Here is a 27,683-nt window from a genome sequence, read left to right as displayed (position 1 = left end):
CTTAAAAAACATAACTACATTTAAAAATCTTATATACTGAAATTATTCTACAAGTTCTATATAATATCTGTCTGCTATGTATTAATGTAAAGTTGTAATGTAGAATTAATCTGTTAGTCTGTAATGCAGCACTAAATATACCACAGAAAATCCACAATAAAATAAAATAAAAAAAACATTAAAAAAAATAATAATGTAAAGTTGTAATGTAGAATTAATCTGTTAGTCTGTAAATTTACAGCACCATGGGAATGAAATTTACAAAAATATAGAGAAGTGTCTACATGAACTCTATATAACCAATATATGATGTCTGCTTGACAACATAATACACTTCACCTTTAAGATCAGAAAAAAAAAAAAGACATTCTAACACTTAAAAAAAAAAAATAATACACTTCACCTTTAAGATCAGAACAAACAATGTGACAAATAAAAATAAGCCAGCAACTCACATGTTTCTTGATTTAAAAAAAATGAAACAAAGCAAAGACTTTATTTATCATTTGGTCCTACAGAACCTGAGATTGCAAATGAACCATACAGATTTTAAACTTTTATACTTTGTTTTTATGTCCAAGAATCCATAAAATATTCTACATATTATACTCCTGGTTGACAGAGATCTGTATAATTACAGCGTGTACTTCTGATGGGACCAGCGCTGTACAATTTACAAAAGAAAGACAGAACGTGTGTGAGACGTCACATGATCAGACCGACACACACCAACAGAGGGAGACACTGTCTGACTCTGACAACATTCAGAGGAAAACCACACAGGAGACGCTCCGTGCACAAATATAGTCCAACACACAGGTGAAAAGATTCCCATGAGTCTCTGCACATCAGCTCTCGTTCAGCAGCTTCTCTTGTGCTTCTTTACTAAAACACAGCATTAATAAATTAAAAGATGCTTCCCACATGTGCGTTCAAACACATGAAGCCCTCATTTACCACACCTGGCTTTCCATTAAAATCAAGTATCACCATTTGTCCTTACATAACCCACTATACAGAACATGTGACCACAGAACAGGTTGCTGATTGGCTGTCAGAACGCCATTAAACCTAAATCTCACAAAATATATTGAGAACTCGGCACATTTCACCCTAAGATTAAAGGAAGAATCAAGATACATTATGCTTAAGGAAATTAAAACTGTATTTTGGGCCTTTGAGATATTTCAGACGAATAAATAATAAACAAAAAAAAAAGTAGTAATGAAGTAATAAGAATCTAGTGAGGATAATCTTAATTAACAAAAATCAAAAAGTAAAAATTAAAACGAAGTGAAATGTCCAGATTTGAGGGTAAAATTAGGGGGGAAATAATCTAATATAACTGTAATTATAGTAATAATATTAATAATTATAATAACAATATTAAAATAAATCTGAAGCGTCTAGAAGTCAGGAGTTTTACAGTAATGTGAATTTCAGCGGAAAATGCATTTAATTGCCATGAAAGTTAATTTAATATAATTGACACTTTAATAATAATAATAATAATTATGATAAAACTGTAATGTCCAGAAGTCTTACAGTAATGTGAATTTCAGGAGAAAATGTGTTTGTCATGAAAAAAATCTAATAAAATTTAATCTGTAATAATAATTATTATTATTATTTTATTGTTTAGAAGTCAGAAATACAGAATTTTTTGGAGAAAAAAAGAATTGCATGAAAGACAATTTAATATAATTGAATAAAAATGAGTCTTACAGTAATATAAACAGGAGGGGAAATTTGCTTAATTGTCATGAAAAAATATATATATATAACTGAAACTGAATTAATAATAATAGTCCCAAAAACAGGCTTCATTTTGCTATTTAAAAAAAAAATATATATATTTTAATTCCGGGTGAAATGAGCCGTGTGCAATATTTCGGTGAGATCTGCCGTCTGACTGAACGCATGGAGAGAAACTAAAGTCCGGTGACAGGACTCCAGGATGGATGTGAATGCAGCTCATCATGACACGCGTGTGCTTGAGCAGAGCGGCTGTGTTTGCAGTGGGCGGGGCTTGGCTCAGTGAGCAGACGTGTGATTGGCTCAGTAGTTCCACCCAGTCCCTCTCAGTGGCTGCGTGTGTGTTCTTCATCATCACGGGTCTGAACTTGTCGATGTGGTTTTATGACGGGACAGTGTGTCTATATGTGTGTGTGTGTGTGTGAGCGTGTGTCAAAGCGGCCGCGGTCTGTGCAGTCCGTCAGTGTCTGGCGTGAGTTGGGGCGAGTGTGTGGCTTTACTAGACGTCCAGTCGCCCAGAGACGCCTGCCCCGCTTTCCTATGGGCCAGTCTGTGTGTGATGGAGAATCCGGCGTTCCCCTCCAGCTGGGACAGGACCACCAGCACCTGCCTGCAACACATGAAAGGAGAAAACATGCGTTAATGAATCACACTGCTGCCCTGAAAGTAAAAACACACACAGAAAGCACTTTTAGGCAGCACAGGTGAGCAGCAACATTATAATGCATTCAAACATACTTTCTTTGAAGAAGAAAACAATCTCAAAATGCATCGCAGTGCTCTCACTGAAAAATTAACACACCAAAGATGATGGATAACTTGAGTGAAATTAACATTATAAATATATATTTCAAATACAGATAATAATAGGAATAAATAAGTAATAAAATAACATTATATAAAACAGATTTTTCCCCCCTTCCTTTTTATAAACAATTTATGGTAGATGCATTGAGAGAAATTTACATCATAAAATTATATTTAATGTTAGAGAAGCATATAAAATATTATAAAATTATTTAGTTAAAAAAAAAAAATATATATATATATATATTTTGGGCCTTTGAGATATTTCAGACGAATAAATAATAAACAAAAAAAAAAACTTATTATAGAAATGTGGAAAAACAATGATATGATGTTAATTTCTAATTATATATATATATATATATATATATATATATATTTAAAACTATTAAAATTGTAACATTTGTACTGCCTAAGTTTGGTTTGAATAAAAAACTGATTAAGTATTTTATATATATATATATATATTATATAATATATATATATATTATATATATATATATATATATATATATATATATTCATACTATTATAAGTGATAAATAATAAAAAATAATAATAAAAAAAACATTCATTCATATAAATAAATAATAATTATTTTTATATTATATTAATAAATAAATAAATCCTTTTTTTGTTTTTAATATCTTTAATAATTATTATATTATTATTAATTTTTTAATTAATATTTGTGTTTGTCGAAACTGCATAAGCAGCACTGTAAGGGTTAATAAATCATGTGAATGAGAGGAGTGTGATTGAGCTATGAATACTTCAGAGGTGAAACTGTCATGTGGCTCTCGCTGTGAATAAACCTGAAATAAAGCAGGATTAACATTCTCGATCCCACTGCAGGCTTCCACCTGGAGCTGCTCTGGATCCTGCTGCTGTCAGACGAGCAAAGCCTGGAGGAACCAGGGAAGTGTTTACCTGTGCAGCGGCGGCACGCTGTCGATGGTCTTCAGGCTGCCGCGGGTCGACACCACGTTGAAGCTGTCGGTACAGTCACATGACACATGGAGGTAGTACTTCGGGTGACGGTTCTCCACGACGACGATGAGCCCCGCCCACCCGTGAGTCAGGTAGTAACATGTCATTCCTTCCCGACCCTGAAAAACAAAACACCTCATTACACAGCCTTCCTCGTTGCTTGCTCTTAATTATCACATTTTCTCCAGGTTTCTCAGAAGAGGAAGTTGTCACAGTTGGTTAAAGGTATACATACATACACGTTTAACCACATTTAACCAATAAATTTAAATTTTAAAAATAAAAATATAAAAATTGAATTGGATCAAAAAAGTTAGCCAAAGCTGTCCTAAGACAAGAACGGAAAAAAGGTTTTGATCCACTTAAATGTTGACTAGTGTAAATACATATTAATATAATTAATTAATATATATATTTAAATTAATTAGTAATGATAACAAAAACTACTATATATTGAAATATATAATATTGATAGCAAATACACACATTTGTGATTAATACTATATTTATGATTATGTAATAAAAGTGTATTATATTTACAGATATACAAAATCTTCACATTCATATAATTTATGTGTAAATTATATATAAATTATTATTAGAAAATATTACTAAATCTTCTAAACATACACATTTGTAATATACACCTTTGTTAATTATATGTTTAATTATTCACTTATTAATGACATTATTATAAACAAATTCTATTAGATATAATGATTACATAATAAAAATATACTATAAATACTATTCTAGTATTTACTACTCTATACTAACAATACGTATCAAATAAATGCATAACAACAATATACATAATAGGAATTATTACATTATTCCTATTATTAAAAAAAGTTTGAAAGAACAAAATCTCAAATTTCATGAAATCATAAACATTTTCCCAACATTTAAGTTTTATTCTGCTCAGTGTGATTTCTAAAAATTCCTCACAGATAAAAAAAAATAGAATTAATAAAATTACACAGTAACACTTAGCATGCCATTTATTAGGCACATATTAATGCCTTATTCTGCATGACTATATTCTAGATCCCTTAACCCGACCCAATACCTAAATTAACAACTTCCTTACTAATTATTAATAAGCAGCAAATTAGGAGTTTGTTGAGGGAAACTCTTAAAATTGTGAACGTGTTCCATGATCTAAAGTGTTAGAAATGTACATATTTATCTTCATGCACTGGAGAAACGCTAGTGAAAGTTCTCCGTGCGGCGGGTGTACCTCGTGTCTCTCTCCCTTGTTCTCCGTCAGCAGGATGATGGCGTCGGCGAGTGTAGTGGACATGGCCTCCACCTGCTCCACCATCACCTGTCTGGAGCTGTAGATGGCCAAGATGTACCCTGGGAAATCCTGACTGGGTCTGCGAGCGTTGGTGGGGCTGGACACTGTAAAAACACACGCATGCTTTCTTAAAGGGATAGTTCACCAAAAATGAAAAGTCTGTCGTTAATTACTCACCCTCATCTTGTTCCAAACCTGTAAGACCTTCGTTCGTCTTCGGAACACAAATTAAGATATTTTTGATGAAATCCGAGAGCTCTCTGACCCTCCATAGACAGCAACACAACTGAAATGTTCCCAGGCCCAGAAACATAGCAAGGAAATCAGTAAAACAGTCCATGTGACATCAGTGGCTCAACTTCAATTTTGCGAAGCTACGATAATTTTTTCCTCCCCTGCTTCACCGTATTCCGCGAGTATAGAGTACCAAGATGCATGCACGCGTTTCCCATGAAAGTAATACAATGAACGTTAACAACGTTGATTACGTTCAGAGGAGTACACGCGCATGCATTGTGGTACTCTCGATAATAGCAGAAGACGGTAACTCTAGGAGAACAATTTTTAAATAAAGTCGTTATTTTTGTTTTCTTTGCGCACAAAGTATTCTCGTAGCTTCGCAAAATTGAAGTTGAGACACTGATATTGCAGTTGCATTGCTGTCTATGTAGGGTCAGGGAGCTCTCGGATTTCATCAGAAATATCTTAATTTGTGTTCTGAAGATGAACGAAGGTCTTAGGGGTTTGGAACAACATGAGGGTGAGTAATTAATAACATGGATAATGAATTATCCCTTTGATCTCCTGCTTACTCTCCAGAGTGTTTGTTGTGATTAAGTGTGTTTGTGTACCTGGTGTCGAAGCGCCCGTCAGGTCCATCTGCCAGTGATTAAAGGCACAGCAGACCACCGCATACTCTCCCGGCTCCAGCATCACGTCACATCCTACGAACTTCTTCACCGCGCGCTTGCTGTGCCCCAGCAGACGTCCCAGGACCAGCTTATTCCCGTTCCCAAACGAGGCCCGGAAGACCATGATGCACAGATCCAACAGGTGACTGTCGGCCGTGTCCGAACGCCTGGAGGAGTGACACAGAACTTATGTTGTTGTTGTTGTTTTATGACTAATATTTAATGTCTCATTTATTTATTTGGCTGTTATTTACCTGCTGCCCTCCTGGAAGAGGGCGAACTCCAGCGCGGTTCTCTCCAGGACCGTGAGGGCGGTGACGGTCACCGGTTTATTCGCTCGGCAGGGGAAGCAGCCCTGCAGACGAACTTCCTGCCAATCAGGATGAATCTTGCAGATATCCACCGAATCAAAGTACCTGCACACATAAGATACAATCACCACAAATTGAATAACAGGGTTTTTCTGCTCTAGATCTAACGATAGACTGATACACATGGATCTGTGTTTTGGCCAATTAGGGCATCAGCTGATAACAATACCTGATTGGAATTAAATTAATTTTTAAATAAATATAATTATTTTGTCCATCTCCTTTACAATCATTAAAGAACATGTATAAAATGTATAAAACAACTGTTAAAATAATTATTTAAAATCTAATAAATATGTAAATAATTTGATCTCATTTGCCAACATTATATATATATATATATAGCTTAATTTTTATAAGAATTGTGTTAAATGTCTTTAATTATAGCATTTGAAATCTACATAAATTTGTAAACAATATTAAATATTAAAAATGTATATCATATTAACTAAACAAAATATGTATTTTTTTTACATTTATGTAGATTTTGTATTTATTAAATATGTATTTAACATAAAATTTATATATTTTTAACATTTGTAATAAATATGATGTAAAATAAGTCTCTTTTTCCGTTTTTAAATGTATGTAGATCTCATTTGCCACCATTAAATATGTACAATTAAAATGTTAACATAATATTTTCAATATATTTAACAAAAAGTCTTTCAAATTTAAAGCAGGTCTCATGTCATCATTAAATAATGTTTATATGAAATAAAATTAATTAATTTTAATATAATTTTCTTAAATAGAATATTTTCAATATGCTTTTTTTGTTTTCAAAAAGCATATTTTTAATCTTTTTTTAATAAAAATTGCATAAAATATGTTTTTTAAATTAATGTAGATTTTAATAATTTTAAAAAATAAGGTGTAAAACGTAATTAAAAAAAAGAAATTAAATATATAATACATAATATAATACAAATAATATACAGCATATTTACCTCACATTTTCAAATTTAAGTAGATACTCTTGTCATCATTAAATAATGTATGTTTATATCATTTAAAATTGAATTAATGTAAACATATTTTTAAACAAAATTTGCACAAAAAATATGTGTGTATGTATGTATATATATATATATATTATATATATATATATATATATAATATATATATATATATATATATATATATATATATATTATATAAATTCATATATAAAATAGATATATAAAAATAAATAAATACATAATATAATACAGTACAAATACACAGGCCACTAATGAGGTGCTCTTTATTTATGGAAAGCTCTGATGAAGCTCCTCTCTTAACACAGGTGAAGCACTTAATGACTCACTTAATGAAGTCTCCGTATTCCATCCAGAAGACGCCTTCACTGCTGCCATGAGCCATGAGCTCGTGACGCAGGTGCTGCGGCCAGTCGGCCCACTCGTCTGACCACGAGCCGTTCCAGGAGAACCGGCCCCAGGGGTTCCTCAAACGCAGCAGTCTGAACACAAAACGAGAAGCGCTCCAGATTTACAGCTCTGTCCTGCTTTACTGACACGGGAGCGGCACGCAGCATGCGGCACGCGTGGCTCATGATATAAAAACATCTCACTTCTTCATGCATGCTATTGCATGACCTCAGAAAACCTATATGGACTACTTTTTTGTTCTTTGCATAACAGCATGAATAATTTTCAGTATATGCGAAGCAGTAGGTGTGTAACGGTAAACAAAAATGACAGTTTGGTCTTGAAGTCATGGTTCAATACGTTTTCAGGAACAGCAACCAAACTTACTCTTTCATTAAACAGTGGTTTACTGTACAAATTATGATTCTGTCTTTAAATAAATGCAATTCAAATAAAAAAAAAAATAAAAAAATCTTCTTCAGCTGTAAAGTATTACTTGCATATTACTAGATATTAAAGATTAACAAAGCAAACAAAAGTATTACATTTCATTTCTATTTATTTTTAGATATAATATTCAAAACTGAAATTAAAAATGGTACACAAATGTAAATTATACATAAGGCCGTTTTTACATTAACTTAAATTAAACTATAAATTTGTTTCTCCAATTTGTTCACAATTATAACTTTTTCATGACAGATTTATTTAAACATACGTTAAGTAATTAAGACATCACTAACAGGTTAAGTAAATATAATTCATATATTAGCTAAACATGCTATATTTTAGTAAACAGTTTTCTATTATTTTAGCGAACAAATTAGTTTGTGTAATGACGCTTTTGTACATGTAATGCTAATGTTTTTACAAGCTGATTATTTTAGTTGAACAAAAGCTGAGACACACACAGAACCGATTGTCGTACACTTACACTGCTACAGAACCGTGATTCTTTTTAAGACTTCCCTTTTTTTTTAATTATAATTTTGAATTAGTACTGTATTAGCAATGTTACATTTTTGCTTTTGGTCTTTTTTACAAGATGCATTTTATTGATTTCAGTTGTAGTTTCTACAGTTGAAACTTTTTTAAATGAGTGACTTGTCTCATTTATGTTAATTTTGTGCACTAACTAGTAGTAAAAGAAAAGCATGAACATCATTATAAAACGAACTGTAAAGAAATAGTAAAAGAAAGGGATGATCGTGATTATACAGTGATCTGTCACGACATTTAAAGAACAACAAAATGCCATTTACAGCTTGAGTTTCCTCATAAAACTAACAGAATATGAAAGATGAGATTTTGTTTCTTATCGAAATGAACTCGGTGCAAAGCTTATTGAGTTTATAGGACGGGAGGTGCGCTATATAAATGTCTAATAAAGTTTTATTTAATCTTTTGATTTAAGAACTGATATCGTTTCATTGAAATGAAGAGTTCCAAATTAACTTCTGCATATGCAGTGGTTAAAACAACACTGCTTACTGAACTAATAAGACCCATACTGAACATTTTTAGTGTGAATATGTGTATAGTTGCACCTCTATCAGTCATAGAGTGCTATTTATTATCTGTTCTGTCGCATGGGTGAACAAATCCTTATTTGACAGCATGCATGTTGTGAAGGTGTCTGACCTGTAGCCCTGAACATCCCTGACGTCCAGTATGGAGTAGGCGTGTCGTGGGCGGAGCCCCAGAGATTCATACACAGCATCATCCACCTTCATGTTCCCGCCACCACAGGACGCCCCCATCAGGAAGCTGAGACACACACAGAACCATCACAAACCTCGTAACTCACTTCACAATTACACTGCTACAGAACAGTGATTCTTTTAAGTATCTTTGACACTTTTTTTTTAATTATAATTTTGAATTAGTTTACATATAGTCCATTAGCAATTACATTTTTGTTACATTTTTAGTATTTTATTGTGCAATTTTGGTCTTTTTTATTCTTTTTATTTTTAAATATGCCTTTTATTAAATTTTATTTCAGTTGTAGTTATTTTAGTACATCAAGCTAAACCAAGTACATTTTGAAAACTAAAATACATATTAATTTTTATATTTATATATTTTTATATTTAATTTGATTTCAGTTGTTTCATGTAAAAAAAGTTTTTTTTTTTTTTAATGATTTTAGTTAACAATATTACATACCCTGTTTTATAAATACCATATGAATATTCAAATTAACAAATAACTTTATAGCACATACAACTCAAAATACAACCTTTTTATCCTTGTTTATTTATATATTTATTTTAGCTGAATCATTTATTATTATTTGAATAATATTTTAATTCCAATTTTTTGTTTCAAAATCAAATATAACAAAACTTTACAAATATAACAAAAATTTACAGATGGACAGAAAATGAATAAACATAAATATTTATATAAATATAGTAATTACTTCATATAAAATGATTACAACAACATTTAAATAATGGTTGAAAATATCCAACAGTGTGTCTTTTAGATATAATGTTTATTATAAATTCTAATTAATAAATAATAATTATAGACATAATACTTATAAATTAATACCATTATCAATCTTTTGCAGTGTAATCTGCATTATTCTGCTGATACTGTATGTATAACTAATGCTAGTATGTGGACACTAATTGTCCTGTAATTGCCAAGTAGCCCAGAAATGTTTTGTATCGAACCAATTTGTAGTAATACACTTTAGAGGCTTTTTCTTTTAATTCATTTATTGGCTTTTTGCCTTTATTATAAAGGACAAAAGATGCCTTGTCATTTTATAAAGTGCCTTGAAATTAGCAGAGTGAATAAATTTCAGGGCTCAAATTACAGGACAATTAGTTTAATAATCTGGAGCGTGTCGCCGTACCCGGCCTCTTTGGAGCTGAGCATTTTGGCCCATATGAGGTCCGTGTCGATGGGCTCTTCTCGTGGGTTGGTTGAGCTGACCTGCAGCATCAGACTTTCACAGGGGGCGCCAGTGAGCGTCGCCAAACCCTCGATGGCACGACCGGCCTGCAGCGCAAAATATGAGCCATGCAGCTTCGCCAGAGCCTTTTCTATCAGCGCGACCCACAGCTGCCTCCGCTGAGCCTGTCCCACAGAAAAACACAGGATTAAAATATTAATACAAGCCATTAGCAGAAAGTAAAGCAACCAACAGGGATGTAATGTTTGCAGTAAAAAAAAAAATGCTTTCAAAAATACAATTTAGAATTGCCTATACACACTACTTTGTAATAAAAAGCCTTTGTAAACAAAAATATTTAAATATAATTTTATTTAATATAATTATGTTCCATATATTTAATCATAATAACATTTGTATATAAAACGTATACAGTTATATTCAGTAATAATAATTCCTTTTTAATAATTTATTAAAAATTAAATTTAAATTCATTTAAAATATTTACAATGTTTAAAACACTTTTAACTAACTTAAATATTTGCATACATAAGAATCACTGAAACATAATTCTTTTTAATTATTTTACAATGAATACAACATTTTAATCTTGTTTACTTATTTTTCTCATGCTGATTCATTTTAGATTTTTTTTGGAATAATAAATTCATTTAGAATATTAACATTTTTACAATATTTAAAACATCTTTTTTTTTAAAACAACCGATTAAATACTTTCCAGCAAAGGTCTAAAATATTTGCATATAAAATAATCATCAATAACAGCATACATAATTATTATTCCTAATATTACATCATTATTTTACAACTGACTTTAGTAAGTAAAGACATGCAATTCTTTATTTTTCAGATAAACGTAGATCTGCTTCCAATTTGTATGTATCAAAACTATTTGCTGTTACAATTAACTACAATTAATTTAATTGCCACCTCTGGTTGTTTTGTACTGTAGGTAAAAAAAGTGTGCAATTATTTACTTTGGACGACAATATTTGAAACTGCTCAGTGATGGCAATTATCTCAAATAATCATGATTAGTCTATTAATTGGAAGCACTTATAAAATCAGTCCTAACAAACAAACAAACTCAAGCACAGCCACACAAACCTGTGAGAAGAGCAGGAATCCGTATTCGTCGCAGGGCAGCATGTCATCCACCAGAACCGTGGTCCACGTCCCGTCTTTACAGAGCCGCACCTGATACGCTCCCTCCTTGCATATGGTTCTGGTGATCATCACACGCTCCACCAACTCGGGCCGCTCCGCTAGCACCGCCAGAGCGCTTAGAAACCTGAGAAGTTTGAGAAGAGCGACACCATGAACATTTCACTCCTACATCACTAATCTGGGGCTGAAATGATGGTGTGCACAACTAAACAGCTAAAGTAGACGCCACTTGAAGTCATGTGACAAAAAATAGTGTTTGAATGCATAAAAAGTTACTAGTTTACGATACTGCGGTACTCCATAAAAAAGTAACTAATTGTGACACAATTGTGTTACATTTGATGGGAAGTAATGCATTACGTTACCTCTGTGTTACTTTTTGTCACCTGAGCTTGCTTATTTTGATTTATAAAAAAAAAAAACCCAAAATTGTATTTTTGGCAACTGTAAAAGCCCTACTTGTTACTTGAAAAAAGTTATCGGATTAGCTGTAATGCACTTCCTCCAACACTGTGCATAATACATACTGCTTCAAATGTGACCCTGGCTGTGAAAACCCAGCTAAAGTAATTTTTTAGTGATTTATTTGATTAACTACATAAAAATCATCCTTTATACGGTAAAGAACATTCTGTGAAAATGTAACCGTGATATCTTTAATAAATACTGAGTAAGACCATGTCAAAGATTGAAATCATAGTGAAAATAATGGTTGAAATCAAACTTTGATGCTTGTTATCTCAATTAGATTTTGAGACTTTAGGCTGGATTTCACAGAGAGGGTCACAAATACTGTACAGTATACACTATATACTGAGCTGTATGCAGTAAACTAGTACTTCATTTCAAACACAGCCGTAGATAGATGCTCTTCTCTTACCAGCAGTTTCCCAGAAGGCCTTGCAGTATATCTGAGGGGCGTGGTGTCCTGAACACAGACCACTTCACGCCACGATCCTTAAAGTTATTGCAGTTAATCTCGTGAGGGCGGAGCCACTTTTTGATTCGCTGCTGGACGCTGTCGTTCTCGGGGAACCCGACCGAACGCGGACCGGGGGGGAAACTGTCATCCACGAAGTTCACTGCGTTCTACAACACACACAAGAATTTGTGACCCTGGACAAACAAAACCAGTCATAATGGTCAATTTTTTTTTTAAATTGAGATTGATACATCATCTGAAAGCTGAATAAATAAGCTTTCCATTGATGTATGGTTTGTTAGGAGGACAATATTCAGCTGAGATAATCTGGAATCTGAGGGTGCAAAAAATCTAAATATTGAGAAAATCGCCTTTAAAGTTGTTCAAATGAAGTCCTAAGCAATGCATATTACAAATGATAATACATTTTTTATATATTTACGGTAAATTTACAAAATATCTTCATGGAACATGATCTTTGCTTAATATCCTAATGATTTTTGGCATAAAAGAAAAATAGATAACCCATACAATGTATTGTTGGCTATTGCTACAAATATACCCCAGAGACTTAAGACTGGTTATATATATATATATATATATATATATATATACATACATTAGTGCTGTCAAACGATTAATCGCATCCAAAATAAAAGTTTTTGTTCACATAATATGTGTGTGTGTACTGTGTATAGTTATTATATATTTATATATAAAATATAAATATGCATGCATATATTTAAGAAAAATATGTTATGTTTATATATTAAATATAAATATATATATTATAAATTATATGAATATAAAAATATACATGTAAATACATGTAAATATTTTCGAAATATATACTGTATGTGTGTGTCTTTATATATATACACATAATAAATATACACAGTACACACACATATATTGAGTGAACAAAAAGTTATTTTGGATGCGATTAATCGTTTGACAGCACTAATATATATACACACGCATACATACATATACGCATTATTAACAACGTTTTTAATAAATAAGGTCGAAATAATTTAATTGCTTTTTTCCCCTAAATGTATTAAGATCATATTTGCCATCATTAACTTATATGCATACAATATACAAGAAGTAAAGAAGCAATTGTTCATTTTTACCTTATTCAACCTAAAAACACACAAACTTTCACCCTAAATCATCAACTTCTGTTCACTTTGTTAGTGTGTACGTCTTTACAGAGTCGACATGTTGTGCATCACATGAAGACACAGTGAAGAGTGAAGAAACATGTAAAATTGCAGTAAACTAGTCCAGAAGCTTCTGGAGCAAAACTGCAGCAGATATTGTGCAGGAACAATAAAGCTTCAAATGTACAGACCTCAAACGTATTCTCACAGGCAGCAGCAGCTCTCACCTGATTTTTTTTCTATTTGCAGAAAACACGTGTATGCCGGAGAAATAGGGGTCATTTTGACTCTGGAGAGCTGTTTAATTGCTTCCGCAACCGTTTCTAAAAATAAGTCTCCCAGGTTGTGAGTGCAGACGGACACAGATCGGAGGGGTTGCTGGGAAAACACGTGCGGATGTGGAAACGCGGCGCAACCGTGCGTCAATTTGTATTCAAGATGTCTGAAATCCCATTTGCAAAGAATATTTTTTAATTTGCAAATATATAACGTGCAGGAAAATACAGCTAAGACGCAGGCTCTAAACTTAATTTGTGATGCATCATCTTTCATCATGCAACATTTCAGAAGTGAGCACATCTGGGTCAAATCACAGCTGCGCTTAGACCTGAAATGAACATTCAGTCTGGCTGATCTGATCACAAGTAAACAAGCCAGAACGTTCTCAGATCAGATCACTCAGAGCATCTTCAGGGACGCTTACGGACACGTCACGTTTACACTGTAAACACTAACGCATCCTGATGTGCCCCAAAAACACTGAAGGAACATCTAGTCACGTAACACGCAAGAAAAAAGCAAAAAGATGTACTTCATCTCAGAGAAAACCTGAGCAATCATCTCATGTTGCATCGGCCCTCCTGCGGAAATAAGGCATGTAGTGCGGAAACCAGAGAACATGGAAAATCTCAGATCACTGGAGAAGCATTTCAGACTACGAGTGTCATGAAGCAGCATCCAAATATACATTTAACCTCTGAGATGATAATTACAAGTCATTAGTGACAGGTACTGTTGAGATCATATTGTGGATATCTCATACCATCATTAAATAATATGCATTTAATATGCACACATTCACATGGGAAGTAATTGTGCATTTTATTCAGAACATCTAGACTTGATTTATCATGGTTTAAGCTACTCTGAAAGACATCCTTAACTAGACAAATATATTTAGCCACTAATATGACACTAACAAGTAATTATTATCAGTTACTGTAGATATCATAAGCTCTCATTGGCATCAAACTGTGTCTTGATTTCAACCTTTGGTTTTATACCATCACAGGTCTTTAAGAGCAGAAAATACAAAGGTCAATCTGATTTGACTATCAGTCTCAAGGCTAAAATATAAAAATTAACCAAGACACATCTATTTCTCAGGACATCAGAGACATCAGGGAACTTTGAAGTTCCTAGAAACATATCTGAAAGGAAAACTCCTGATTAAAGAAGATCTTTGAGAAGCTGCTGAACCTGTATTTATGAGTCCCAGAACTAAGGGAGTTGTTCAATTTAAAAGATGAAGTACTCCGCTTAGAGCAGTTTCCATTGTAAATGATAAAGTGCATAAACACCTTTGTGTTCTTTTATGAAACCTTTTATGGAATATGGAAAAAGATCAAGAACAAGAAGAAGTTGGGAATTAGCATTTCAGCCCCGTTGGCAGTGAATCATTACACACTCGACTCACAAGAGCACACGGCCATTAACTTCTGCGGGACGCTCCTTAAACGTCCCTTTTGTCTGAACAGAGCATCACGAGCTGAACAACATGCATTCATCATCTCTCACACAAGGTCTGAGCATTTTCTCCTCCAGGAAGGTCAGAAATATATCAAATATTAAGGAGATATGAGGGGCGCCGCTGATTTAATGCTCTGTGTGTTTTTGATATTGGCTCAGCATCAAAAACAGAGCTGCGGTTTGATACCAATGAAATGTCAACAGAATAGAGTAGCAGGATGTTTAGATAATGGAACATTAGTATTTAGGCGGGTCAAGTGTGTAATAAAGAGATATATATTACAGTATACAGTGAACACTACAAATGAGACCACTAGAGATGCACCGATGTATCGATCACTGACATTTACACTGATACTAAAAACAGATAGTTCATTAATAATTAATAAAGTACAGCTATTGTGTTGGATAAGGTCTTGAATTTGGTTCTTAAGCAGCAAATCAGTATATTAGAATGATTTCTGAAGATCATGTGACACTGAAGACTGGAGTAATGATGCTGAAAATACAGTTTTGATCACAGGAATAAATTGCATAATAAAATATACTCAAGTAGAAAACTGTTAGTTTAAATTGTAATAATATCTCACAATTTTACTGTATTTTTGGATCAAGTAAATGCAGCCTTAGTGAGGATAAGACACTTCTTTCAAAAACATTAAAATCATACAGACTCCAAACTTTTAAACGATTATGTATACACTATATGTATAATATACGTAAAAAAATCTGTTGAAATAATTTAGTTTTTAAAATGAACAATTGGAACTACATAATAATAATTTTAATTTAACTCTAAAATATCCCTAGCCCAATTAATAAACTACATTTATCAACATATTTTTTACATGGAAAACATTGTGCATCTTTCAGGATTAAATTAAATTGATCATTTAAATTGAATTCACCAATTCTGACAACATTTCTGTTACTGAAATTCATTTTAATATCATCGTAATGTCACTTAAACTATGTATCATTCCCAGGACTTAATCATTTGTTCGCGCATTTTAGGTTAATCGTGGCTACTAACTTTTTTTATTTAAATAATGTTCATAATTTAAATAAATTCAAATGACAGACAGTTTACCTACAACTAGGGAACAATCTAATGCATTTTATTTAAAACGTGGCCACACACATGCATATCATTTGCGGGACTCCGTAGAACAGAGTATCAGACGATATTTGTTAAAATCAGTATCATACACACAAAAAAAAAAAAAGAATCTCTAGACGCTACTTAAAAACTAGGGCTGGGACAATAAATCGATGCATTGCAAATTGAGTTATTGTCCCAGCCCTATTAAAAATTACTAGCCTATATAATTATTTTTCCCCATAGTGTCTTACCTCTCTACAGAAGCTGACGATATTTTCCCACAATTCCTTGGCCTCTCCCTCATCCGTGCGCCTGCGGGCCTCCACATGCATGCTCTCCCGGCGTTTGAGCGGCTTCCCAATTTTGCGTTGATTGAGGTACTGCTGCGGGGTGTGACACGCCGCACAATGCTTCATCCTCACTTCGTTCAACAGTGTGCAGGCAGGACACGTCCACTGACAGGTGCTCTTGTCCTGCGCCGACGGGGACGAGATGGAGGAAGAGGAGGTGGAAGTAAAGGCACGCATGTGGGAGTGCGGTTGTTTCCGAGAACAAGACGAGCAGTTGGACGGCTCGGAGAAACCGTGCAATTTGGACGATCCGCAGGCCGTGCAGTGGCCCGTGCCCGTTGGGTTGCGCAACGTACATTTGGAACACGCCCACGAGCTGAAGTCAGGACTGGACGGCGACGCCGGCGTGAATCGCACCGACTCACCAAGTACGTCGATGACGTCAGCGCCCGAACCCGGCCGTGACCCTCGACATGCATCACAACGCCCGGCGGATGATGAGGGAGGAGCTGTGGGGGCGCAGCATCCAGGGCACTTCCAAGAGGGCGGTGACGTAACTGGAGGGGTGGGGTTGTTAGGCTCCTCCTCTTCAAGCACACTGAGACGCTTGATTGGGTAGTTGTCTGATGGTGGGAGGGGCTTGGGTTTAGTAGGCGGGCAGGTTGAGGGTGATGTTGGCGAGGGGGCGGGGTTTGGAGGACGTCCAGGGGGTGGGACTTCCCTTCGGCTGCGAGGAACAGGGTTATTTTGAAGAGAGGACAGGGAAGGGGGAAGAAACGGGATAGGGGGCGGAGATGGGGTTTCGGAAGGTGCTTGGGGTGGAGAATCTTCAGTTAGATCAATAAGAAGTGGCGCGGACGCTCCTGCCGTTTGCGTGGGAAACCCTGCCACGGGTGTGCGCACTTCTGGGACCACTAGCGCTTCGGGAGGGATTTTTGGCAAGGAGAGTTTCCTCGGACCACCGCATGCCGAGCACGATAATGCCACAGGAGTGTTTACTAAAGTACAGCGAGGACACGCCCACTCTGATGACCCCTCCCCTCCTACAGACACCTCCCCATTGGATTCAGCGCACCGGGACTCCCCATTGGCTACCTGACCTTTGGCTTCTGGGCTGGAGGCGGGCTCTACTGGAGTGGGCGGGGGCTGCTTGGGTGGGAGGGGTCCGTTGGGTGTAACTGGAGCTGCTCCGCAAACAGTACACGAGCCTAATCCATGGTGATTGGTCACAGTGCAACGGGGGCAGGACCAGCGAGGTTCCTCAGCACTGCTGAGGCGCAAAATATGGTTCAAATCCGGCTTCTGCCGAGGAGCTTCACAAATAGAGCAGCGCAAGGAGCTGCTGGAATTAAGAAATGTGCAGCGCCCGCATGACCAATCAGAATTCCTCACAACTGCGGCCATCGAACCAGGAGAATGAGAGTTACTGAAAAAGAAGTAAAGAGAGAAACAATTAAATACTGAATTTAAGTACCAAGTACACAAAAGAGAGCAGAACAGAGTTGACAAAGAAAAAGGAATATATAGAGGGGAAATACAAATAGGATTATATAAAGAGACACATAAGGAAGATTAATAATACAATGCATTATTAATAAACCAATATTATTAATATATCAATATATTAACCTAAAATATCAGGCAGGTTGCTTGATCAGATGAAATTGGGCCATTATGAGACATCGCTCATATATAAAACCAATTTATTTGATTGTTTTATGCTATGTCTGAGGCCATTTAATGGCAAAACTATTTTTATTTTTGGTAAATTGGTAATAAAAGATGAATAAACATACTTTGAGGTAGACAAACAGGATAAACATTTTACAAGGAAAAAAAATCTACATACAATTTTTTAAGGTGAATTTGAGGTGTGTGTGTGTGTGTGTGTGTGTGTGTATATATATATATATATATTTTATTTTAAATATACATCATAATATATTTTTATATAACAAATAGAACATTTTCAATATATAATAATATTAATAAGCTGAACAAAAAATAACAAACATACTTAATTTAATAAGGAGATAAGGAAACCTTTTTCAGTGCATGCGAAAAGCAACAAAGTATTATAAAATTGCATAATATTTCATTATATACTACTACTACTAATAATCCACCCTACTCCCTAGATGTTTCCCACTAAAAAATTCACATCAGTTGCCCATTACTATCAATTATTAAATACCCTTACTCTACATGAGAAATGACTAATTTGATTAATTAAAAGAGAAAATAGCTAAAATAATAACAAGAGCATACAAAAATTATATTTGGCAACTATGAAGACCCTTTCAAAACTGTTTTATATACTGTTCTTTGTTTTATATACCGGTCTTTGGGTCGGTTCCCTGTGAGCGTGCCGAGACATTTGGCCCCGAGTCTCCAAAGACCACTGCATAAAACAGTAAGACATTTGTACAGTGAGTCACAGTCATTAGCACTGGTCTAACAGAACTGGCCCTCATCCCACTCATCACTGCACTGTGTGTGTGTGTGCATTATATGACTGACTCAGTAGTGATACTAACCGTCGACTCAAGGAGGATCATGCTGATAAATAATGCAAAGAATCAAAGCTTGTGTGAGTGTCTGATCATATTGTGCGTGTGCATTCTGCAGTGCATGATGGGTGTGTTCTGTGACCTGTTAACACTGCTGGAAAGCAGTGAATTATTGGCGGAAATAGTTTTTCCGAGTATGCGATATAACAGCATTCCAACGGCATAATGTATTTGGTTTTGGGCTGATGAACATCATGTAAGAACAATGTTGACTAGAATCCATTTAAAACAGTCACATTTGAGTCACATAAGGAAGATCGAGGCAATCTGGGACAGATGAAATCTGAGCAAGGAACCACCTTTCATTACGCAAACATGTAAAGGACACATGAGGTGAAAGAATTCATAGAACAATCCATTTTTATGAATTAATAAGAACATGGGCATTCAGGCTTGATGTGTCCCATATAGGAAAGACTGTCACACTTTTCCTTATTTCTTAGCGAAGGTCTATATTTTTAAAAGCCAACTCCTATATACACAAACTTTAAAAGTCTCAGCTACAAAATAACTATTTTATTTGCATCTACATCATTATTGCCCACGAAAAAACAATGAAAGGCAACACTAAAATATGAAACCATTCTTTCAGCCAATAAATATTGCAATTAATACATTTCAATTCTCAACCTGATATACATGAAAGCATGTTTCCCAACAAACCAATAGAAATATGACGACCCTGGCATTTTAGTTTAGTAGACAGACTTCTGAAAGCAACATACTAAACCACTGTGTGTGTGTGTGTGTCAGAGAGAGATACACGGGGAGAGTTTATTCTGAATTGTGATTGGCTGAGGTGATAGGAGCTTGTTGCTATGGGAGTAAATCCTCAGTAAAGCCTGAGAGGGCAGAGACTCACTTTCTCTCGATAAAACACTCAGGAAACATCCTGATAATGATCAGACACACACACACACACACACACACAATAGAGACATACAGCTGGGTTCATGGTTGACATGCCACACTGGGACGTCCTACTGCACTCATGTCTCAAAGTGTCAAAGGTCAAGATAAAGGTGAAGTGTGTTATTTTGTATTAAGTCGAATTGGCTAATCCACCAGGATGCTGGGCACTAGTTGACCCTCATGACCCACATGGATTTGTAAAAAAAAAAAAAAAAAAAATAGTCTGAACACAGAAACAGCTTACAATTTGACGCGGATGGAAAGGGATTACATAAAGTATTTCTGAAGCTGCCTGGATTCTGTTAACACGAGAAATCCTTTAAAAAAAGAACACAAGGACATGTGGAGTTCTTGCACTGCTCAATCCTTATAAAAATAATATGACGGAATTGTTTTAGCAGTAAGAATAATTCATCCGCTCCTCGTCCTGCACCATGTGACTCCAGCTGAGAGCTTGTTTCTTCTGTCTGTGGCGTGTCAGTTGTTAAAAAGGTCGGTGACAGCCGTTTGTTTTACTCCCTGAACTTTTGGAGATGAACAGCCGCGTACAGCAGATGGTGCTGTGGAAAAAAACGGACGTTTCTGCAAGCCTGACAGCTGAACTGCTGTTTTCTTTACATTGTATGCTCGGATGGATCGGTTAACTCGGTTAAATAATGTACACTAGCTTTTTTCTTTCTGTCCCTTAGGTTCATGTACAATCACAGCCAAGGTAATGTTATACTTTATGAGTGTTTTCCACCCTCTTGCTGAGCCTAAACATTAAACAGGCCATTTCGCAATAAAGACTTCTTTATGCAAATGACTTCAGTTGTGATTGGCTGATGTCAATGTAACAGCATAGGTTACCCAAAAATGTAACTTCTGTCATAATTTAAATCACACTTATTTACATTTTAGGGACATCTTTTTTGACATACATGGACAGTCAATGAGGCTGGACACAGTAAATATATGTGTATTTGTATAAATGATTTCCACACACAGACACACACGACTCAAAGATGGCAATGACAAGACATCAAGAAGCAATGATGTTTGATGATTGGATAAGAAACTTTTTTTGATTACAAATTTTACAAATTGTCATTTTTGATGCTCAGCAATACTTCTTCCCATTCACTTTAATTACATGCAAAAGAGCAGTGTGAACAATCTACTGAATGTTTGCTATTGTGGTCCACAGAAAATAAAAGCCTCACAGATTTGGGTGAGAAAATGATGACCAAATTTTCCTTTTTGAATGAACGCTTTAAATGAACATCAGTGTACATGCTGATGATTCAGCTCCACCACACATGCCTCAACATGTAAGGCAAACACGATTAACATCTGTGAAACAGAGAAGAATGTCATAGATTGTGTTATCAACACACACACACACGAAACCTCAGGGGTCCACGGGGTGCCCCTGGCGAACAGTGTTAAAGGGAAGATCCTCTAGTAAAAAGATGCCTTCAGTCAGAGTGGCTGCAGTACCATCTGCTAAAACCAAACCATCTGCTTATCACTCACACACACACACACTCGGAATCTGTCCAAGACGTTTCAGCTATACACTGTATTGACACACACTCCATTAAACATGATCCTACTGCACTACTTACACTAGTGTTTGATTTGTAATGTTTTTAAAAGAAGTCTCTTCTGCTCACCAATTTATTTGGTCAAAAATACAGTTAAATAGTGAAATATTATTACAATTTAAAATAGCTGTTTTTTATGTAATATATTTTAATAAATAATTTATTCCTGTGATGCACAGCTGTATTTTCAGCATCATTACTCAAGTCTTCAGTGTCACATGATCTTCAGAAATTATTCTAATATACTGATTTGCTGCTCAAGAAACATTTCTGATTATTATCAATGTTGAAAACAGCTGTGCTTCTTCATATTTGTGTAGAATCAGTGATACTACTTGAAATAGAAATCTTTTGTAACATTATAAATGTCCCTACCGTCAAATTTGATCAATTATTCCATGCAGAATAAAAGTTTACATTTCTTTCCAAAAATAAAACAAAACTTTTGAATGGTAGTAAAAAATGAACCAACATCCCAGAAAAAAAAAAACTAACTCCTTAAGCTCAAAATAGCATTCTCAACTCATTTTACACATTTCCAAATGAAATCTAAGATGGAATTTGATCTTATTTTTCAAGAAATATTGAACGGTGGGTAAACATTTCCTTCAGAAAAACATGCAAAGATGAAACGTTCACAAAACCACCAGGAACGTGCACTCAAAACATATTTAGGCCTAAATTAAGGATTTATGTCATTGAATTACATTTCCATGCATTTGGACTACACAGTTTTAACAAACTAATAAACTTAATGTGATGCATATTTGTCAGTGATCCATGAATAAAACAGGTCAGATTTCTGTAATATCACTAATTTACTAAATGTGTATTAAAATACACAATAACCAACTTATATATTTATCATTAATAAATGAATATTGCTTGTTCCATATTTTAACCATGTTTATACTTTTAACAGAATAAATGTTAATTGTTTTCACAATTCATTTTGAATGAATGTATTGTGATTGAAATAAAAATCAAACTATGCCAGTGATCTGTTTCACTGATGCATGACTGACAGATATTATCACACTAGTTTTATTAGTAAACTGTGTGATCCAAGTGCATGCACTTCAAATGCATAAATCTTAAATGTAGGCCTAAATATTTGCTTGAGCATGTTAACAGTCAATCTGATATCATGTTGACTTTAAATCACCTGATGAGGCCATGCACGTGTTTACCTGCGCTCTCTATGTGGGATCGGCTGCTGCTGCTGGCGTGTGATGAAAGTGGTTCCCCACACCGGACTGCTGTGGCTGGTCCTGAGCCAGCCCATCGGAGCGGCCGGTGGGAACGGAGCCGTGCCGAACCCGTGATCTGATTCTCTGTCCGTGGTCAGAGACGACGCAGAACTCCCCATTGCCACGAGCAACTCAGAAACGCACACGCTGCGTCCTTCTGTTTGTCTTTCATGCACATAAATACAGTCAAACGCTAAAGTCAACGGGTCTCAAGCTCAGTTTAGAGGGTCATACATCTCCTCTGGTCTGCCAGAGGTCAACATCAGGAAGTGGCTGTGATTGACAGCACTCATGCACACAATCAAGTCTATAAATGATCCACGGGTGCCGTTTTCCCAAAGGTCTGCGAGGGCCACGGGCCCTTCAGTCTCTCTAAGCCTCAGGTGGCGTTTAACCTGCCGTAACCTCACCTGAGAGGAAGGATGACACTTCAGGGATGGCTGTACAACACATTACTGAAGCACTAGAGACTAAAACACTCCGTTCACGGCTTCAAAAGCTGAAGTTTGACGCAGCAAGAAAGTTTCCAGTCTCCTGTTTTTTATGCGTCTGGTTGAGTCACGGCGCAGTCCCTCTAATCATGTTCACTGCCTGTCTCTCTCTCTCACTCTCTGTCTGTCTGTGGCTCATCTTTCCGCAGCTGTCGCCGGGATTACGATGCGTCACATTTCATCCAGCCTGCAGAAGCAAATATTCCTTTCATCGCAAACAAACATCAGTGTCCAGAGAGCAAGCATATCAATCTGTGTGCATCTACGCATGCGAATGAGTGCATGTATGTGTGTGTGCGTGCGTTTAATCAGCTATGCATGCGAAGAGCAGTTTTAAAAACTATTTCTACACGGTATAGTACAACCTGTTAAAAACACTGACTTCTAATGACAATTCAGGAGGTTTTAGTTAGTAGAAACATTATAAACAGGCCAAATTAAAATTGTAAAAAATATTTTAAGACATTTTTTAAAACTACATTTAAAAATTGTAAGGTATTTTTTCTGATACCAATAACCACTATTATTTTATTTCAAATATGACTGATATAATGATTCTATATGGGTTTGCATGCTTAAAAGAAAGAGCTTAATGTTTGATACTTACGAAAAAAGAAGGATAACTTTTAGCATCTAATTCCATCTATTTTCCATCATTCATATATAAAAATAATAATTAAAAAACACCAGTAATAATTTAAAAATCATGGTAATATTTGCTGATACCAGTTTAGCCACCAATATTTTGTGGATCCCTAGTAAGCACTGAAAAACTAATCAATCTGATATAAAAACGACATAACATGACTATGCACGCATATGTGTGCAAACCCCTGTATAAGTATCAGTGTGTATGCGGCTGCGCATGCATGTGTGTCTCCAGCATCAGTGGACTCAGATGACACAGAGAGGGTTTCTGACCCAGCGGAGGCCCTCAGCGGGTCAGACTGCAGGTGCTGCAGTGAATCTCGTCCTGCTCGTACAGTTCCAGCTGCTCATCTCATCTGAGTCTCATCTAAAGCTCATGCAGATGTTCATAACGTGACAGCGACGGCTGTGAAGGTTCTCATCTGTCTCTCCAGGCACCGGAGTATCAAGTTTGACACTCAGTTCGTGACTATGAATATTTAACGGCGCAGAGAGGCTCGGGTGAGGTGCAGTGGTCTCGGGCCCGGTGAGGACATGAGCGCTCCGGTTCCGCCGGTCCTCCGGCCAGATGTGGGTCTCAGCTGCGGTCGAGCGTCAAAAGCATCGGGAGGGATGACGCAGACAGATCCCTGCGGCTGAAACGCTGCCGTCCAGATGTGCGGTGCGGTTCGTTCCCGCTCGGTTCCGTTTGCCGGTTCGGTCACTTATGATTCGGCTGGAGCGGATGATGATGCTGATGCCGCGCACCGTATAAGCACACACAACAGCCAAACTGCAGCGCTGTTTCCATGCATCTCCTCACGGGACTCATGATGACAGCATGCGTGTGTCTAAAGCGCACTTTTATGTGCATGCATATGATGTAGTTATTTATATGATTCGCTTCTTAATTCAGCCCGTTTCTCTCCAGGACGCGCAAATGCGCGAGGATTACGGCGAGTCAGCAGCGCGCATGCGCAGATTCGACGCTCAGCCTCTGCTACAGGACTCGGATTCTCTCGTTTTTCTCATGTATAAATACACACTAATAATCTAGAGACCATAGGTGGGTGAAATTCACGAAGCCAGTCGAGAGCACGCCTGGGTCATTTTTCATCTCAAAATCATAAGAAGAAATATCTAATCAATTATTATTTTATAAATATAAACCATTTCAGAATTATAACAATATGTTTTTGACAATTAAGGTGAATTTCCTTTCAAAATGTCTTGGGAAAAGACTTAATGAATAGAAAAAAATAAAGGTTTAATGAGCAGTGGTGAACATATTTGGATGTGAACATCAGTTGTGTGTCCTGTGATTGTACATTGTAAAGTTACTAATTTCTTCTATATTATGAGAGATAATAAAGAAAAGGCTATAATATAATATTCCAGTTTAGTGCATTATCAAAAAGACATACATTATGCTAACTGCATGGTTATGTACAGTACACAGAAAACAAGAAGTGTTCCCGTCATTGTTACTCATATTACTGAGTTGCATTATTAAATAGTATTAATGCAAACTTCAAAAACTGTGGCTGTGATCAATGACATAGCAACATCATCAGTGTGAATTTGAGCAGTAGGTCAACTATGTGTTCAGAGAGACTGTTGGTTAATTAGGTGTGTTCAAAACGCTTTTTGCGTAAGTCATATACAGGAAGTTCTATGGAAATTATGTTATTGCACTTTCTCAGTAACTCAACTCATAAAACCAGTCTGACAAGATCTTACGCACGCATACATCACAGCTACAGATTCTTGTGGTGTGAGAGAGCCGATGTGTGAAACAACCTACTGAAACCACAACAGACTCCATTATGGATCGTGTTAACAATGACAAAACATGCATACAATATTTAAGGCATGTGACACTGATGACTGCAGATTCGGGAGAAAATGCGTCACTGTTGAGACACACACACACCTTCCTCCTAATGAGTCTCAGTGAGCTCAAAAGACTTCTACTGAGCTGATACTCAAACTCTGTGCCCCTAAGAGATTGTTTTTATTTTAGAGTTTTAAAACTTTATTTGAGCATTTCCTACCTAAGTTAGCTAATTAACCCCCCACACACAAACACACACATGTTTGTTTTTGTAAATTGTGGGGACGTTCCATAGGTATAATGTTTTTTATACTGTACAAACTGTATGTGCTATTGCCCTACACCAACCCTACACCTAACCCTACCCCTTACAGGAAACTTTGTGCATTTTTACTTTCTCAAAAAAACTCATTCTGTATGGTTTATAAGTGTTTTGAAAAATGGGGACATGGGTTATGTCCTCATAAGTCACAAAAACACGCACACACACACACTAACACCTGTTACACTGTAGATTCAGAGCCAACTGATCCATGAGAGAGACAGATTTCTGAATACACATACAGACAGACAATCTAATATGCTTTATTATTCTTACAAATGAAAATCGAACATGATCTGATCTAAAAAAAAAAAAAAAAAAAAAAAAAAAAAACTGAGAACTTCAGTGAGACAGATCTGAATGAGGAACTGATGATGATTGATCAGTATGGTTATATTATTCATAAATATGAGCATTTTTAAAGTGATTCCTATAAGAGACTCATCACACACACACTCACTCAATTCAGCTCAACAGTTAGAAGTGTTACACAGCACTGCTTTAAATACCAAATTCAGCTTCTGAAGGAATTTTCCACATCTCAGAATTCACTTCCTAGTTTAGAAGCACCAATAAACCAGCACCAATAAACCAGAGCCTAAACCAGCACTTAACCAAACCAGAGGTTAAACTATCACGAAACCAGCGCTCGAGTTTAGAACGAACAGCTCTTTCCGCGGCGGAATGTTACATTGTATCACTTCGCCAAGGAAGTTGAAGAGGGAGAAAGGATACAATGTAACATTTGATGCCACTGTCGCTCCCGCAGTTAAAGAAACAGAAACCGCGTATGGAAATACATACAGGCTACATAAATTACCTACAGCTTGATATATGAGGTGTTTTATGATCGATTTAATCTGCGTTTAGAAAAGCGATCTTACTTGTGAAGCACAGGGAGACCTTTGGATGGACCGATGATCTTCTCTTTCTCGGTTTGTCTGTTTAACTTTCCCTTCTGTTGTCCGAAGCGATTCATTTCTTCCCCGAAACTCTTCATATAAACGCGTCTTCGCTCCCCACGAGCTCTCTTTTCCTCCGATCCATGCTCGTTTGTGGATGAGCTGATGTGTGATCTGGCTGCTTCGATCTACTGCTTTAATCTCGCAGGGTTCCTCATGCTCCTCTATGGAAATAATCACAAGAAACAGATCTCCGTAAAACCGCGCTGGAAGCCCGCGCTGCGCTGGTAAGAATGCGTAGCTCTCGTTCAGAATGCGGATTTCTCAAACTCGTTTCCCAAAATGCTTTGTGTGTATTGG

General features: G+C 35.9%; 1 protein-coding gene across 2 annotated transcripts; it reads right to left on the bottom strand.

Annotated features, from left to right (window-relative positions):
- Window positions 1–458: 458 nt before the first annotated feature.
- Window positions 459–27,683, bottom strand: LOC109050026 (calpain-15-like). Of its 2 annotated transcripts, XM_042752287.1 has the most exons (13): window positions 24,560–25,473; window positions 23,088–23,825; window positions 16,791–18,255; window positions 12,481–12,689; window positions 11,541–11,724; window positions 10,374–10,597; window positions 9,146–9,271; window positions 7,444–7,596; window positions 6,018–6,179; window positions 5,704–5,930; window positions 4,793–4,956; window positions 3,493–3,671; window positions 459–2,365 (listed from the first exon to the last, which is right to left on the bottom strand). In XM_042752287.1, the coding sequence occupies exons 2-13, from the start codon at window positions 23,264–23,266 to the stop codon at window positions 2,188–2,190; spliced, it is 3,450 nt and encodes a 1,149-aa protein (XP_042608221.1). In that variant the 5' UTR covers window positions 23,267–23,825; window positions 24,560–25,473; the 3' UTR covers window positions 459–2,187. The 2 variants fall into 2 exon arrangements, with proteins under 2 accessions (XP_042608221.1, XP_042608222.1); XM_042752288.1 differs by lacking the exons at window positions 23,088–23,825; window positions 24,560–25,473 and adding an exon at window positions 27,306–27,683.

The sequence above is a fragment of the Cyprinus carpio genome, chromosome B24 (genome assembly GCF_018340385.1).
Source record: "Cyprinus carpio isolate SPL01 chromosome B24, ASM1834038v1, whole genome shotgun sequence".
In the NCBI taxonomy this organism is placed as follows: Eukaryota; Metazoa; Chordata; class Actinopteri; order Cypriniformes; family Cyprinidae; genus Cyprinus; species Cyprinus carpio.
The sequence above is the reverse complement of the archived record's forward strand: the minus strand, read 5'-3'. Positions and strand labels throughout refer to the sequence as shown.

Coding starts and splice junctions, on each gene's coding strand:
- LOC109050026 (XM_042752287.1), bottom strand. CDS start 23,266: ATGGGGAGTTCTGCGTCGTCTCTGACCACGGACAGAGAATCAGATCAC. Junction 9,272..10,373: donor CTCAGCTCCAAAGAGGCCGG/GTACGGCGACAC, acceptor TGTGTGTCTCAG/CTTCCTGATGGGGGCGTCCT. Junction 5,931..6,017: donor CTCTTCCAGGAGGGCAGCAG/GTAAATAACAGC, acceptor TCACTCCTCCAG/GCGTTCGGACACGGCCGACA.